Source organism: Dasypus novemcinctus, chromosome 31 (assembly GCF_030445035.2).
Source record: "Dasypus novemcinctus isolate mDasNov1 chromosome 31, mDasNov1.1.hap2, whole genome shotgun sequence".
NCBI lineage: Eukaryota > Metazoa > Chordata > Mammalia > Cingulata > Dasypodidae > Dasypus > Dasypus novemcinctus.
This window is the reverse complement of record NC_080703.1, coordinates 26,820,449-26,834,627: the sequence shown is the minus strand read 5'-3', so window position 1 is coordinate 26,834,627 and position 14,179 is coordinate 26,820,449. Positions and strand designations below refer to the sequence as shown.

The window sequence follows — 14,179 nt, the reverse complement described above, 5'->3', positions numbered from 1 at the left end:
TGCAGAAACGTTCTTTGTTTCAGATGTCTTTCAGACACTGGAACATTCCTTGGAGTACTTTTCAAAATAGTAATTAAGAATAAAATATGTGAATTTAGTTCAGTGTTTTCTCTGTGAGATTATAAGCTCTTGGACTCCTGGGAATGTGTCCATCTTGTTCATTGCTATAAACCCAGAATCAGCACAGTGCCTGGCCTATATAGGTGATCAGTTCATATTGTATGAATGAGTGAATGAATGAATGAATGAATGAAAATAAATACATATGAAGAACACTATTAGTTGTAAGCAGGTGCAACAGAGACAGAAAGCTACCAACATAGGACTTCTTAAACTGATTGTCATATCTCATGTTACAGCTCTCCATTCCAGTTATTTTGAAAATGGTCTTTTCACACACACACCTCAAAAATGGGAATTTGTTTGGAAAGTGCTCAATCCCTAGCACAATGAATGCAATTTTTCCTAACTTCTTAATTCCTTCTCTTGAGTAGACACAGGTGCTATCGTTGTCCTCGAGATCTGGGAATGAATTCTTATTAAAAAAATAAAAATTTAATCCCTGTTAAAGAGTTATGTGAGCCATAAAGTTTTAAATTGCCTCAAGTACATAAAAGTAAATCAATTCTTGGCTAAAACACTCAAATATCATTCAACAAGAAAAAATGTATAAAAGATTGGAAGTCATTCTAAAGAGTAGTTATAAAAATTTTGGTTTAAATTTTCCACCCCTCCTGAGAGCATCTCAGAAACAGACAAATATGTCATTCTGATTGGCTGATTAGAGAAAAAGAAAATGTAAAAGGCTTGACTCATAAAGGATGCCTGACATTTTTGTCCTTCTATCTATACCAAAGGAAAGCTGAGTTTACTCCTAGTTCTGTTGTGCCTTAAATATGTAAATATGGGCAAGCTGATTATGTTCTTTGGTTCACAAATGACATAGTAGTTCTAAACTACCTTTCAGTTATGACATGCAGTCACTTCACAATTTTAAAATGTAAATTTAATAAAAAGGCAAATGGCATTGAATACACTCAAATATGGCAAACAAATAAAACATAAAGGAACAAATGCATATTCCTGAGACTATCTTTTCTACAAATGTAGAATCTGGTCCTAATAGATAATGGACATTCTGTTTGGTCATGTCAAAACACAAGAGCACTGACATATAAATGTCACAATAATTTAGAAAAGTTAGTTGTAATTATTCACACATAGAAGACTAGGTTTTAAGTTTTAAATCTGGTTTTCCTTTGAAGTAAAATTCCTTAAAAATGGAAAATGACTTCAGCTTCAGCAAAGGGAGTCCCCTAAGAAAAAAAAAATGAAAACAGATGGCTAAGAATGATCACCCACATGCTGAACACAGATCTTGAGGAGGCATTTCTAAGAATGAAATGGCACTTCCAGCCTGGGCCACTTCCCACAAGGATCTTTATTTAATCCACAGAAAACTCAGGGTTTATAGCTCTGGCAAAGAGGAACCTCAATAACTCTTTCCCCACTTGCCTCCCAGTGAGGGAGCCTAGTTTTCAACTCTCCCCAATGTTCCGAAGGAAGCTAGTTACTGACTACTTGAGGCAGGCAATGCCTTGAGAAATCAGCATTCGATGTCAGCCCTGAACTAACATCTTCCTATATAAATTGGCCATTAAGGCCTAGCTAAGCATATTAAGCATTTAATTTAATGTATGGCACACATCTGCTCCACTTTCTCAGTGAGCAGAAGTTTCAAGATAACTTAAATCCCAAACTTAATCAAGGAAGAAAAAAAAAATCTTGGCAACATTTAAAAACTGAGTTTCAAAATATAATCCAAATGAGGGTGAGAGACACCATTTTGCTATAACTAATGAGACTTTATAATACCTAAATCAAATCCACAAAATCACCAGAGCCGAAACACTAGATCTTTTATTTGGGCCTATTTATCTTTCCTTTCGATGCCATCAACAGCTCCCAAAGATCTTCATCTACACCTGGCCCAAGTCACCAAAGTCTGAGTAAAAACGGAGTCCTCTGCAAACACAGTGATTTAACCCCCTTGTTGCCCCACAACAGCAAAAGGAAAACTCACAGATGTGTCTTTCACCAGAAGAGCACAGCACTGGATTCCAGCCATCAGCATCTTGTGCGGGTTCCAGGCCACAGAGTCAGCCCTGTTGTGTTAAACAAAGAAAGGGACAGGGTAGGGAGGGGAGTCAATTTGTTTCCAGAGGCAGAAAGAACACTATCATTATCGGGATCCACAATCAGTACTCATACCCAACTTAGTGTCTAATAAGATTCCTTTTCTGTGTGGTTTGGGGAGTTTGACTTTGGAGTTCTCTTTTTAAGAAAGGTAATTATTTGGTTTTTCTCTATTTTCGAAAGGTCTCTTGGATGGGCAAAGTCCAGAGAGATTCCCTGGGAAGCTACATTTACCTGTGGATGCCATGTAGAAGCTTGCGGTGCTTCCTTGACATCAAAGCTGAGCCACCCCAAGAAGCCTGTTGAGATATTTATATAACCAAAACAGTGTTATTTCAGTTATTTGAGTACCACCTGGTTATCACAGAAAACCCTGAGTGACAACCTCAATCTCTCTTATTCAATACTTGGTTTTAAGTCATGCTAACCAATTTGTATTCCAGGAAACTGATCACTGGCTCTACTCAGAAGACCTGACTTTCATCACGATAGATGGGCACCCAATGACCCCTAGGATTTAAATTCACATACCATAAAGAAATTGATTTATTAACCAGTTGAGCTGGGTATGGATGAAAAGTGGTTAAAAAGACACAGTTCATGCCCCTTGAAGTTTAGAATCTAAAGTAGTCAATGCCTTCACAGTGCTGACATTCTACCATTCAAATTATACAAATGTCGAGGATGTGACGTGGGCTCAGAGCTGCCATTCTGCGTAAGTAATGAGGCACATGCTTGATGAGGAAGCTAGAGGAGAAAAAATAATTCATAGCCAACTGGGATGGGCGAGGTGGAAATGAGTCCTATCAAAAAAAAGAGATTTTTTTTAGCCAGATGGCTTTTAGAAATATTTTCAAACCAAAAGTAGGAAAGTGGGACACAGGAAACTTGGGACTTAGTTATTCATGCCAAAGTAGATGTTATGCACAAAGGAGAAAGGAGCTGAGAATGAGATGAAAAGAAATCCTGTAGTCAATATGTCTGGAATACAGGGGAGGAAGAATCAATAGAGGGGACATCGAAGTCATTTTAGTCCTTGAAATTGATCTGACGTCTAGGTTTTAATTTGTAGGCCAATAAAGAGTGACTGCGGTGAGCGGAATAGGAGGAGGCAAGTTTGGGTTTTGTTGTACGCTCCCATGGTTATTAAAACCTCTCAGTATCTCATAGAGAATGGGAGTTAGCACTCCATTTTACAGATAAACTGTCAGAGGTAGTAGGGAAACTGCCCAAGATTCCACAGGTAATATAATTCAGACCCAGTGTCTAAAGCCCATTCACGATAACATCACAATGTAGAAAAGGTAATCATTTGGTCAAATGGTAGACTAGAGCATGGATACACGAGAGGGGATGGAAATGTAGGCAGGAGGTGAGGCCAGGTATTGCCTAAGATACAGACAGAAGCTATCTTGGGCCACAGAATTTAAAAAGCTACAGCAGACCCCAAATTACGTTGGAAAAGTGCCAAGACGAGTGTGGAAGATGAAGAAAAGGAAGCATCTTCATAATCCTCAGGGAATTAGAAAAGCTGCGTCCACTTGTTCAGAATGAAGAGAGAGTACAACGTGAACACTCTGTGGCCTTAGATTCCATTTTAAAACAATGCTGTTATAAAGACTGGGACTAGTGTGAGAGGAATGAATCGCTTAGGGTGTACAATTTAAGGAGACGCCCACTCTCGCAGTTGTGCAAGTGCCCCTCCCCCACCCTTGCACAACCCTGAGAGTGAGTGCCTCCTTCAGTGTTGAGTGCTAGGCACCTCACTTGCCTCATAGTGGTTCCAGCCCTGCTTCCATAATTGAACTGGAATCTCTAACAATGTCACGGGGTCCACCAAGGCTTGTGAACTTGATGCACGTTAAGGGTGGATGGGTGCACAAATTCCAAAGGTTCTCAGACAGAGGACCGATGACTTGGGTTGTCAGTTAAGTCCCCTTCCTGCTGTGCTCTCCTCCCCACTGGGATTCACAATGGATCATGTGTGGCTAAAGCTGGGCTATAAAGGTTTCAGCATCTAGGAAAATTTTATCTTGGCTTACTGGTTGAACGACCCCAGATCTGGATTTTGAGATCTTGACTCTTGCACAGATTCAAATGATTTACATACTTGTTTGTTTTACTCCCATTAGACATCTTAAATACAAAATGGCTTACTTTCCTCAATCCTTTAATCCTCCAATCTCACTGAGAGCCTACCAGTGACATCCAGGGAAAGGATTACTTAGTAAGACTTGGTCACATCCATTTACTCTCTCCCTTTCTGCTGGTCTCACAAACAAGACTTGAGCCCAGTCCTATCTCCTGCCCCATCCTCTGCCTCCTCTGCCTCCTAAAAACATTCTCCTAAATGCCTAATGAGCTGGATTTAGGTTTCCAAATCACAAGAACAAGAACTCATTGGAGGTTTTAGTTCACTGGTTTACAGAATGGCTTAGCAGAGTTAGGAACAGCTCATCCACAGCCTTATTCCTCAAAAAAGCAGAGAGGCAAAAAAAAAGCAACCCCCTCCCATGCCAATGCCCCATGTCTACTTGCTTTACCTTCTAAATTCCTAACTCCAAAACATACAAAAACATCAAACCAGTCACCTACATGATCAAGGAACTTGATTTTTCTACTTCAGTAAGCACTGCCATTTATTGAGCTATTACCATATGTTAGCCACTGTGGCATACCATTTCTTGTACATTTTCTTTTCAATTAATTAGCTAGTAAATTAATAATAGAACCAGTCCTGAAAGGGAAGTGGAGGTGGGTGTGGAATCTAGAGCTGGTGGCCTCTGAAAGCCTGGGATTTTAAATACTGTGTGTACAATCTTCCTTGGGCTTGAGATGAAAAGTAGACAGGAGAGTCAAGGAAACTGGGCTGGGAGCATGAGCCTTTGCAGCAGCACAGCCTCTGTTATAGAGAACTGGACCACAGATGACATCCTGCTCTGAGCCAGAGGCCGGCAGAAAACTCACTCTCAAGGAGGGAGAATAGGATTGGAGGCAAAGGATTATAATAAACTAGTTTCTCTGGTTCTGTCATTTAAAACTTCATTATAACAAACCAAATTTAAGACACTGTCAAAGAGAAGACTGACCATTTTTCATGCACCACTAAGAAAGAAAAAAAGATATGCACATAAAAAGTTCTGAGACGTTAAAAATCAAAAGGGGGCATCTTAGAATTAATAAAATATGATATATACATAAGTAGGGCAAGTTGGCTTTATGGGAAACCCAGCAGAACAAGTAAGCGTAATTATATTTTTTAAAAGAGACACAGTAAACACCAGTTTTTAATATTTTAAAGGATCTTTAAAAAAACCTTATTTTTCTTTCAATAGATGAAAGCAATCGCTGCAATTTTATTACTTTTTTCTTTAAAATAATTTTTAAAAACTATGTATGGTATATTTATAGATTTCTTTCAAGATTTCATCAACAGATTCAATGCCTGGAATATTAAAGGAGAGGTGAACACTGTCAATGTTAGATTTTCCTAATTTTCTTAATAGTTCAAATAGGCTATTGTTAAATTTAACAAAACACTGCAGGCATTTATTAGATGCCTATTAAGTGCAAGTAGCATAATTTGCTGGGGTTTAAATATTTCCTTATAAAAATTCTGCTTCAAGGATTCAACCTTTATTTTTCAGGCAACCTAGAGAGCTTTCATTCATATTTATAAATTGCATTTCTCTCTAATCCCCATAAATCTCTTAATATCATTCCCAATTTAGCCATTGGTGTAGTTACTCTACTTTACATAAACTATGTAATCCATATTTAATGTTTCTTTTATGAGAATGGAATATTTAACTATAACAGCTGATGTACTTTATTTTTTCCCTTATTTCCAAAGTTATAAAAGTACTCAGTTCATATTATCTTTTAGGACATAATGTATTGTTATGTTTCTAAGCCTATAAAAATCAATAAGATAAAAGTTGAAATGTGAACAGATACAAATAGAGCACTCCCATTTAAGAAACCACAAATAATCTACCTACAGTACTGCCATTGGCATGCTAAAAGAGCTTTTAACTCTAGTGAGCTTTCTATTAGTACTGCTTTTACCAAATATTAGCATACTTTTTATGAAAGCCTTGAGCGGCTGAAAAATTCTCTCCGTATAGTGTCACAGACATTCTACTTTGAAAACATGGAGTCATCCAAAGGAAAATATTATATGCAATTCTATCCCCAAATTGCTCAGTTACCTTCCATTTGGCAAGTCAAAATATTGTCCTTTCTTCTTATAGTAAGTAGGTTCACTTACTAGAGGAAATGTCCCTACATTCACAACAGTGTGTTCAAGAGTGCCTTCTCCTGGGTAGAAGCCAACTAATTAATTCCTGGTTCCACATGCAAAAATAAGTACACCAAAAAGTTCCACAAGCATTCTTAACTGGCTGACTTCAAAATTTTAACCTTTGATGAGCAGAATTTTAAGGGTTACCTTTAGTTAAGGGAAAACTGATTATGAACAACCACAGGACTTACAGAACTAATTAGGCAAAAAGCCAAGCCTCTGTTTAGAAAATTATGAAGACTCTCTCTCAAATGATTAATGATGATAGATTTAGATAAAACTTGTTTTAATTATATGACGGGATTATGTAATGGATCATTTTTGCATTTTCCAGCTGACTGGAATCACATAATTTTAGAGCTAGAAGAGACTTAACAGACCACATCTGTTTACATTTGAGGAAACTGAAGCCCGAAGGGCTGAGCTCACAATGATAAAGAGGGAAATCAGAATCCTAGAGTCTCCTCATTCCATAGTCCCAAATGTGTCCCCTCCACCATGCCGCCTCATCGACAGCATTCTCAAAGGACCAAAGGACCATCATAGCTGGGGATCTCAGATCTAATTTTCATATGAAAAACTTTCCACCAAAGCTGTAAAAAGACTGTGAAGTTAAATAAATGAACTTACATCCACATGAAGCCAGAGGCTGTGCCTCTCACAGATGTCAGCTATTTCATCTAGAGGATCGAAGGCTCCCAACACAGTTGTACCAGAGGTGGCACAGACAAGAAATGGCACTGCCCCCTGTAAGAAGGAGCCACACGCAAAGAGAATTAGTCATCACCACTCAATGTGTCCTGTAGTATGGCTGATAGTATCTGAAGCAATATATCCAGATATTTCATTGGTTTCTTTGGAGGTAATCATTAATTCATTGGGTATTTTTAAACTTCACCCTGTGGCCTTTGGACATTTGAAACAGGTTAAGGAAACTGAGAAAAGGTCATGACAAAATGTAATCTTTTGTCTCAAATCAATATGCAGCCTCACTAATTTTACTCTCATTTTCTTTCTGTAGGCAATCCTGTTCTGTATATGTCCCAGAGAGAGAATGAACAACCTCAACCAGAATGGCAAACTGGCAATCTACAGATTCCTGACTCCTTCTTAGGGAAATACAGTGGTGCCTCCATCATGCCAGCACTGTGGACCTTCTCTGAAATGAAAAGGGACACAATTGGAAGACAAACAGGCAGCTCCAGGGATAATGTAGACTTGTCTGCTTGTTTCCATGTACAGTAAGTGTCATTACAAAACAAGGAATGTGCTCAAGTATAAATTTGGCATCATGGGGAGTAAGGTAATATCACTGGGATACACTGTCTAAGATGGGTGTCATAACAGAGAAATCCACTAGAATGTACTGGAAGAAAAGGATCTGCATCACTTCTACCATGACTATTCCCCTCCAAACAGCTGATGGCTGCATCTTACAAAGTGAGCAGATGCCAGTGGGAAATAGGGGAGAAGAGGGAGGACGTGGGAGCACAGGGATAAATCCAGTCGACACTAGGCCAACAAGGGAGTTTACTCCAACCAGTTGGAGAACGAGTTTATGAGTTTGTTTCCAAATGGAGGGATCCCAGCCTGGCACAGAGATGTGGTGGTCAGTGTGGAAGTGCCTTGGAGGGAAAGTTTGCAGAGAGAGGTGGACTTGGGGAGAGCAACTAGAAGCCTAAACATCTCGAGCACCTGAGGAATAGGTGACCAAGACTGAAAGTCCTTTTACCTTATTTAAGATGGAGCCGTTTTTCTCTCAGTTTTATCTTGAAGTGGAGTGGAGATTGCAATATATTTTTATGTACTCTTAATATGAGGAATTGTTGCATTTGAACCAGACTCTTTTCCATTTAGATGACCTTTCACAGCAAGATGTGATTTTGCAATGGAAAGTGGGGTGGAGCAAGGACATTTTTTAAGTGGAGATGCATAAGAATCAAAGGGTACACCATGAATCATTTGCTATTATGGAAGGCAGTTGTGACACATGGGATCCAGTCCATATACATCTCTTAGGGCTAGACGGAAGGTGACAGAGCCCCTGGGGAACCATTGGGAATTCTTCCCTGTAGTCAACTACCAACAGATTACTTTCTTATCATGCCCAGTGACCTAAATGAAATGATACAGATTTACATCAATCATTAAAAACAACAGGAAAAGTAATTTATTAAAACCATTTAAGGTGTCTTTAAGAGATGAGCTTTACCACATAAACATATGACATCATTGACAGTGGTGAGAAAATACCTACATACACTTTTACAGCCTAGTAATGAGTTTTCCTCACCTTTTTCACAATCCTATTTATAAATATCAGGCCCAGAAATTAAACTTTGAAATCTGGATTTAGCTTTCTAGATTTTTTTCCCTCAGTTCTCATGGTGTTAATGAGAAAATTCGGTGGAAACAGTTATTGATTGCATACTGCCGACAAGCTGTATTCCCTAAGAAAGTTTGCCCTCTCTAACACACACACGCAAATATCTCCAGATTTTCAGACTATATTATACAACTTTCGCTTTTTATAAACACTTTAGAATCTCTGCTCCCTCTGTGGTTTTCACCATCTTTGTAATGGCATTGAGTAGAGGTCACGGCTCAGTGGTTTTAGATGCATTGTGATTGGCCAGGGAATTGAATTCCAGAAGAAAAAAAAAAAGTTGATGCACTCTTTCCTATATCTGAAACAATGTAAGTCAAAGACTTGAAACAATACATTTAGACCTGAAGCTACTGAGGAAAATAAACTAGTCATCATGCATTATGATCTAAGAATGGATGCAAGGTTTGTCCTTGGCAAATCCAGTCTCATATTTTAGCTGACTTAAAATAAAACAAAAGAGACAAAAAAACAACTCTAACCCCATTGCCCTACTTTTAAATGTGCCTACAGCATTTTTTACCTTTTGCAAACTTCTTCTCTCAAGTTCTTAACTTCAAGATAAAGTCAGTTTCATGTGCTTTCATTGTCAAAACAAACAAAAACTTGAGTAATAAAATTAAGAATGACTGCAGAGGAATGCTAGAAATTTGAGATCTTAATGATAATAAATAAAAACAAGTTTTAGGTATATTTGGAGGGTGCTGGACAACCATCTCACTATTCTGAAAACTGGCAAGTAAGGGGAAAGAATAAAGCATTTTCCTGGCCTTTCCTGTGCCAACTGTTTCCTTAAGGAAAACATCTAGGGATGAGGGAATGTTCTTTATTACAGCATGATGCCAGCCAACTAATGAAGGAGGGATGAGAAAATGAATTAGAATACCACCTAATGAAATAATGGGTCTAGAAAATGATCATCAGTGGCAGCAAAACTCATGAGATGAGAGGCTGATGGAGAGTCAGGCTAAGGACACATGAACACACCAATCAATCACATCACAAAAAAGAGACATAGGGTGTCTCCCTATGGAAGGACAAAATTTACTAATGAAGTATTCTCAGTAAAAAAAAAAAAAAAAAAAAAAAAATCCAACCTGAAATTCATGGAGCCAAATAACTAACAGCCAAATTACTGGAAACAGAAACAGAAGGAGTAGAGTTGGGGAATAAAGCACTTGGGTTCTCAAAGTCTTGAAGTAATGTACAAAATTTATAATGTGGAAGACTCTACCAGACCAGTTGGTCTTTCCAATGAAGCAACTGCAGGATGGAGAGAAAAGAAGGAAGGGAAGCCGCAGATTAGGAAAGATTTATGTGCTGGGGCAATCAAATGCAACATGCGGGCCTTGTCTGAATCCTGACTTAAACAAGCCAATTACTGTTTTTTAAAAGCACTGGGACAAATCTTAACACAGATTGGGTATTTGATAATATTAAGAAATTATTAATTGTTACTTGTTTAAATATAATCATGGTTATGTGTGTGTTTTTTAAGATAGTCCTTTTCTTTTATAGTTAATCTGAACTATCTCCAGATTGAATGATACAGTATCTGGGAGAGATGGGGAGGTATAGATGAAACAGGATTAAATAAGAGAAGCTGAATATTGAAGTTGTATGATGAGTAAGGAGGATGATTATACTATTCTTTCTAGTTTCATGTTTGAAATTTTCTCATAAGAAAAAAGTTTAAAAGGAAGGAACGGAGGGAGGGAGGCAAAGCAATGAAGGAAGGAAAAAAGGAAGGCATCACAAGAACCACACAAAAAAGTACAATCAACATTCCCCACTGACAAGTACTGATGACATCATGAAAGCTTTTTCTGATAGAAACTTCTGTAGAAAAAGATTAAACTAAAACTAGAAAGCAATATCTGTGGTTCACGCCAGAATAAATATCTCACAGGTTGTAATGTAGAATTTTATCCACAATTCAAAGAAATTTATTAATCTGTACCATCAGACAACTACTAAATCCACTTGTTATTGGAATGTTTTTTTAAATAAAACACTGATATAAAGATAGTGGTTACTAGAGGTTCCGAGGGGAAGGGGAGGGAAGAATAGGTGGAACACGGGGCATTTTTAGGGCATTGGAATTGTCTTGCATGACATTGCAAAGATGGATACACGTCATTATGCATTTTGTCAAAACCTATAAAATTGCACAGTGCAAATTGTAAGCCATAATGTAAAATATAGACCTTGGTTAGTAGCAATGCTTCAATACTAGATCATCAATTGTAACAAATGTAACATACTAGTGTAAGATGTTGTTAATAAGGGAAAATGTGGGAGGGGTAGGGGTGGAGTGTAAAGGAATCCCCTAAACTTTAGATGTAACTTTTCTGTAATCTAAAACTTCTCTAAAAATAAAGCCTGTTATATGAAAAAAAGAGTATAATGTATGGTTTGCCTTGTAGAATTATGGATTTGATCGATTTCTTCCTCATAGGGTCAATTAACCTTTTTCTCTAACTTCCGTGTTTCCAATAAATTGGAGACTTGATTAAATTCTTGTCTTTTTCTTGACCAAAAAAGTTATAAATGTAGATCTAAGGACATACACCTGCAATCAATACACATGCAATAATAGAATTTTTAAATATAGAATTTCAAATCAGAGTAATCCAGCATGCCCAAGGGACAAGGTGATTTTTTTGCAAAAACTTTTAATAATAAAGAGTACAACAGAAATATAACAACAAAACAACAAAAGAATCTATCTTCCTTAGAATATGAAATCCTATGATAATAGATATACTTGCATCCCAGCTCATCAGCTGGGCTTTTCATTCTTCAGCAGTTATGCTTGAGTATGTTGCTGCAGAGAATGTTCTGAAGCCCCAAGAGCAGTGGGGGTGTGGTGAAACGGGAGGAAAGCTGTGATGTAGGTGCATCTGAAACAGTAGCCTTTTTGTCTCAGGTGTGCTTACCGAGAAAAAAGATGGCTGCACCTGGAGAGTGAACCACCTAAAACCCAGGTGCTAACTGGAGCATAGGAGGTGACCAGGGCCATACCTTGCCTGCCCAAGCAACAGGCATGTCAGATTCAATACTTTCTGGTAGCTAAGGAAGAGAGGACATTCTGCCAAAGCTGAAATACTGGACCCAGGCCCAATGGGGGTGATGGCAATGCATGGACTTTGGACTGGGAGCCACCTGGAAAGTCTGATCAAGAAATCAGAAATCATTCTGGAAGCAACCCAGAGACAATTGGTTTGGTCTACAGAGTTTTCAGAGTCAGGGCTTATATAGGAGAGTGGAAGCTTCTGGAGAAGCTGGGTTCATCCTAAGGGCTAACTGTAGGCAAGAATCCTAAATGCCATGATGTCAATGTCTTAACATGTTCTGACCACTTGGGAATGAGAACATCTGAGAAACTCCACAGAACAGAGAGCCAAGCATCTGGAAACAGAATATCCATAAATGAGCCTTCCTATTTTGACTTCCAATGGGCTCTCTTCTCTCTTCCACACATAGACATGGGTCTAGCTTCTTGCATTCTCCCCATCATCATTCTCCATCTTTCTTTCACCTCCAGACTCAGGCAAACATTTTCTCTCCCTCACTCTTTCTCCCATCTCACCTCTTTCCTGGCTTGGCAGACTTGCTTTTCCAGCTCCTCAGGTATCATTTTACCTCTAAAGGGCACAGATTGGAGACTCTCAGTTATGTTTTGTAGTTCACAGACAATGCTCCCACTTTTTAAAGAGTCAGAAATTCCCCTCCACCCACCAGGTTTCTGGATCCTGTCCCGTTACCTTCCATCTGTTTCCACAAAGCAAACGTTCTCGGTACCAATCCCAAGAAATGAGGCTGCCTTCTTCATGGAGTAATGGCACTGAATTAAAGGGGCAACGGGGAAGGGAGAGACATGAATGCATGGAACAGAAAAAAAAAAGAACTGCTTAATAATGTGACTGAGCCCGATCTTAGGAACATTATTGCATAAAAGAAAAAGGAAAGAGGTATTTAACTGTGTCCCTTCAAACAATGTTTAAAAACATTGACTTTGGGGTCAGAGAAACTAGGATTCAATTCCAAGGTCTACCACTCACAGCTATGAAACATTGAGAAAATAACATACACTCTCTAAGCCTTAGTTTCCTAATCTGGAAATACTGCCTACTTCATAGGCTTGTTATAAAATGTCAGTGGGTTAAAATATGTAAATGGTTTAGCATAGAGCTGGAATGTGGACCACTTGTGGTCAGGGGAGGCTGTTGTTCTGTATAACACAGAGAAAAGAAAAGTTTCTCTCGGTGCTACTAATAAGACTCTGTGTTAGTGAAAACTTAGAATCTAGTCCACTGCTGACTTGAAACCCTCTAAGGAAATAGCAAGACTCTATATCAAAGATTGCAGTCACCGACCGAAGAATATAATTATTTCCAAGAGCAAATAATGGGTTATAAGTGCTGACCAGACGTTTGACCAATCTTGTTTAATATTGAATGCAAGACTGAAATGAGGCACACAGGAATGTGGCTAGAATCATCATAACAAAAGTAATAATAAATTATAGACACATTCCTTTGCTCAGCAATGGCTTGAATGAGGTTAATAGATGGTCCTGGAATTGAGTCTGGTCTGTTTCTTATTGGCAAATAGTCATATATGCTTTAGATTGTTGGGTCTTTTTGTCTCCCACTACAAAAAGCCTATAAAATAATTAGCATTCAGAGATTGGAAATGTTGCTTTTTATACATTAGTGAGGACAGGTGGTCTATTAATTCTTTTTCATGCCAGAAGAATGAAGGTGCTAAAGGACATTATTGTACCAAAAAAAAAAGTAGCAATTTAATTTGTAGGTATGAATACATTAAAAGAGTAGTCATGCCTTCACATTTAATTTGATGTATTTCCCCAAACGTGGTCATTTTTTTTTCTTTTTTTGTCAAAAGGGTTTTAGTGGGAGCTCTTTTTTTTTAAATATAAACTCTATAAAAATCAATGCAGAAGTAACAACGTCAGGAAGAATGAAACCATCCTAAATAATTAATTTCCAAATATCAAATAAGACACATCTAAAAATGCCTGTAGGATGCATTCATCTCAGGTTGTTACAAGAACGTATGCATATTGAGGCATAATAAAGTACATGAAAATGTAATTAATTCTCTGCTTGCCACATCAGTCTGTGTTGGTTTGAGGTAACATGCCTGGCAGAGCTAAGGTGGCAGAGCTAAGGTGAATTATTTCCCACCAGAGATTTGGGCTCTGGCAACCAAACAGCTATTGATTTCACAATGATAAATACTAGCATACTCCATTGACAATGGCCAAA

The 14,179-nt window shown here is 38.1% G+C and overlaps 1 protein-coding gene across 3 annotated transcripts in view; it reads right to left on the bottom strand.

Annotated features, from left to right (window-relative positions):
* Window positions 1-14,179, bottom strand: part of GADL1 (glutamate decarboxylase like 1) — a 179,658-nt gene that overhangs the window by 115,122 nt on the left and 50,357 nt on the right. For all 3 annotated transcript variants that reach the window (XM_004470877.4, XM_071212843.1, XM_058290584.2), the window contains 5 exons: window positions 12,653-12,732; window positions 12,478-12,532; window positions 7,130-7,246; window positions 2,431-2,495; window positions 2,084-2,165 (listed from right to left, as the gene is read on the bottom strand). In XM_004470877.4, the coding sequence (XP_004470934.1) occupies window positions 2,084-2,165; window positions 2,431-2,495; window positions 7,130-7,246; window positions 12,478-12,532; window positions 12,653-12,732 (399 nt within the window). The remainder of the gene's footprint in view (window positions 1-2,083; window positions 2,166-2,430; window positions 2,496-7,129; window positions 7,247-12,477; window positions 12,533-12,652; window positions 12,733-14,179) is intronic.